Source organism: Necator americanus, chromosome IV, assembly GCF_031761385.1.
Source record: "Necator americanus strain Aroian chromosome IV, whole genome shotgun sequence".
Lineage (NCBI taxonomy): Eukaryota > Metazoa > Nematoda > Chromadorea > Rhabditida > Ancylostomatidae > Necator > Necator americanus.
The window spans coordinates 30,264,117-30,266,016 of NC_087374.1; the positions used below are offsets into that span (position 1 = coordinate 30,264,117).

The 1,900-nt window shown below is 37.3% G+C and overlaps 1 protein-coding gene across 1 annotated transcript; it reads left to right on the top strand.

Moving 5' to 3' along the window:
- Nucleotides 1–480: 480 nt before the first annotated feature.
- Nucleotides 481–1,484, top strand: RB195_003236 (uncharacterized protein; the record flags this gene model as incomplete). Its single annotated transcript, XM_013439027.2, has 3 exons — nucleotides 481–661; nucleotides 728–804; nucleotides 1,380–1,484. The coding sequence occupies 3 exons, from the start codon at nucleotides 481–483 to the stop codon at nucleotides 1,482–1,484; spliced, it is 363 nt and encodes a 120-aa protein (XP_013294481.1).
- Between the last annotated feature and the right edge of the window lie 416 nt (nucleotides 1,485–1,900).

Sequence of the window (1,900 nt, forward strand, 5' to 3'; positions counted from 1 at the left end):
TTTCACACTTCTTTCCTTTTCTTTTCATCTCCATCGACGATGGTGACGTGAACGATGAGAAAACTCTCACTTTCCACTTCTTCTTCCTTTTTTTCTTCGGCTACTATGAAATTCTAATTATTCAGAGGTCCTTTTTTTTCCAAAGATGTGATCAACTAGAGTTGCTCATATACATACGTTACATATTTTATGATGTTCACATGTTCATCAGTAATTCATCCGTTCCAGACGTCTTCACTCTGCAAACTCATGTGAAGCATAGCACATTTTCCTGGACTACTTTATTTTTCCGGATGAGTTTGACTTAACCGTAATTTTTTTCAGATCAGGAAACCTTGAAGCTATGTTTTTCTTGAAGTATCTGTTAACGTAATTGTTCCTTAAGTCGTAATCTGAGTTAACGTCGTTTGCGTTCGCCGATCCGTTTACATTTGTTTCACTGATTATCCTTAACTATCCGTTGGCTTTTTTTTCAGAGATATGTGGTGTGTATTCTTCTTCCTCTCACTAATTGTCTGCTCGTTCGCTACGAATGAGGATAATCTCTCCGAGGAATTTTGCCGTCAATTCCCTTCCCTACACCTTTGTCGCCTACATGATACTCTACAGGGATCACTTGTAGAATTACAGTACCTTCTTCAAGACAACAACGTTGAAAATGGTAATTTCGAAACTGTTTTGTTATTATTTACTTGAAACTCTCTAAACAAAATCCTGAAAATTGTAGCTGTTCCTGTTAACCCCATGGAGAAACGCAAGTCCGCTTTCGTCCGCTTCGGAAAAAGAGCGGCCAACGATGCAGCGGTAAGCCAATCAATCAATACGCAAAGAAAAAAACTAAAAATCTTACGGGAAGAGAAAAAAATAAGCAAAAGGCTATTTTTGTGTGGTTTTAATTTTAATTTTAATTTTAATGGTGGAAGAAAAACCTGGTGTTTGGAAAAAGCAGTATATTTTAGAAGCTTCTCTTCAACTTGAGCATTCTCAGATTTTTCAAGGTTTTCTTTGTTTTTCCAAACAAAAAATACTTTTTACTAGTAGCTGGCAACCGTAAATCAATGAGATGTTTGAGGTGAACTCAATAGAATGACGATTTCCGCAGTAACAATGGACTAAGCACACCTCAGCGCTCATCTCGAATTACTTCCGCTAAGCAGTGAAGTAGATCAATTTTTGACCGCAGTTTTCCAATTCCTACAGCTATTCATTTGGAAAAGATCCGAAAGTGAAATAACCGTGAATGGCTGAGTAAAGGATACGTTTGACATTATTTTATTTGTGAATAACCAAAAAAATATTTGAATTAGAATTTCATCAAAACTCATTTCACAAAAATTAGATTTAGTCCTTCATTGTTACAGTACCCGCGTTCATTTCAGGAAATTGAAAAAAGAAAGTCAGCATTTGTTCGATTCGGTCGTTCCGTTCCCGTTGATGTACCTGAGAAGAGAAAGAGCCAATACATCCGATTCGGCAGAAAGTAGGCGTGACGAATTGCTGCGCTCATAGCGATTGTTACCTATAATCGAGAAACACGCTACTACATTCTTGGGTACAATAATTTCGTGGTGATGATCTCTGTTCAACTATCTTTCGTCGTTCTAAGAAGAAGAAGAAGAATCTGAATACTGTGTAATATAAATTGCTACATAATGATTACGGTATTAATGTCTGATATGAGAGAGAGACGTTAGTAGAATAAAACGTTAATCCGATCTTAAATCGGAAGTCAGCCATTAATAGCGGAAACATATACGGTAAACGCTAAAAATGTTTACAAACGTGAAGCGACGCGAAAACATGGCGCTGTCGACGCCGGCACAGTTGTTTTTAAACTGCACAAAAATTTGAGTAAACGATGTGCGGGAGAGGTAAACATACGGAGAAAATGATCCATGGG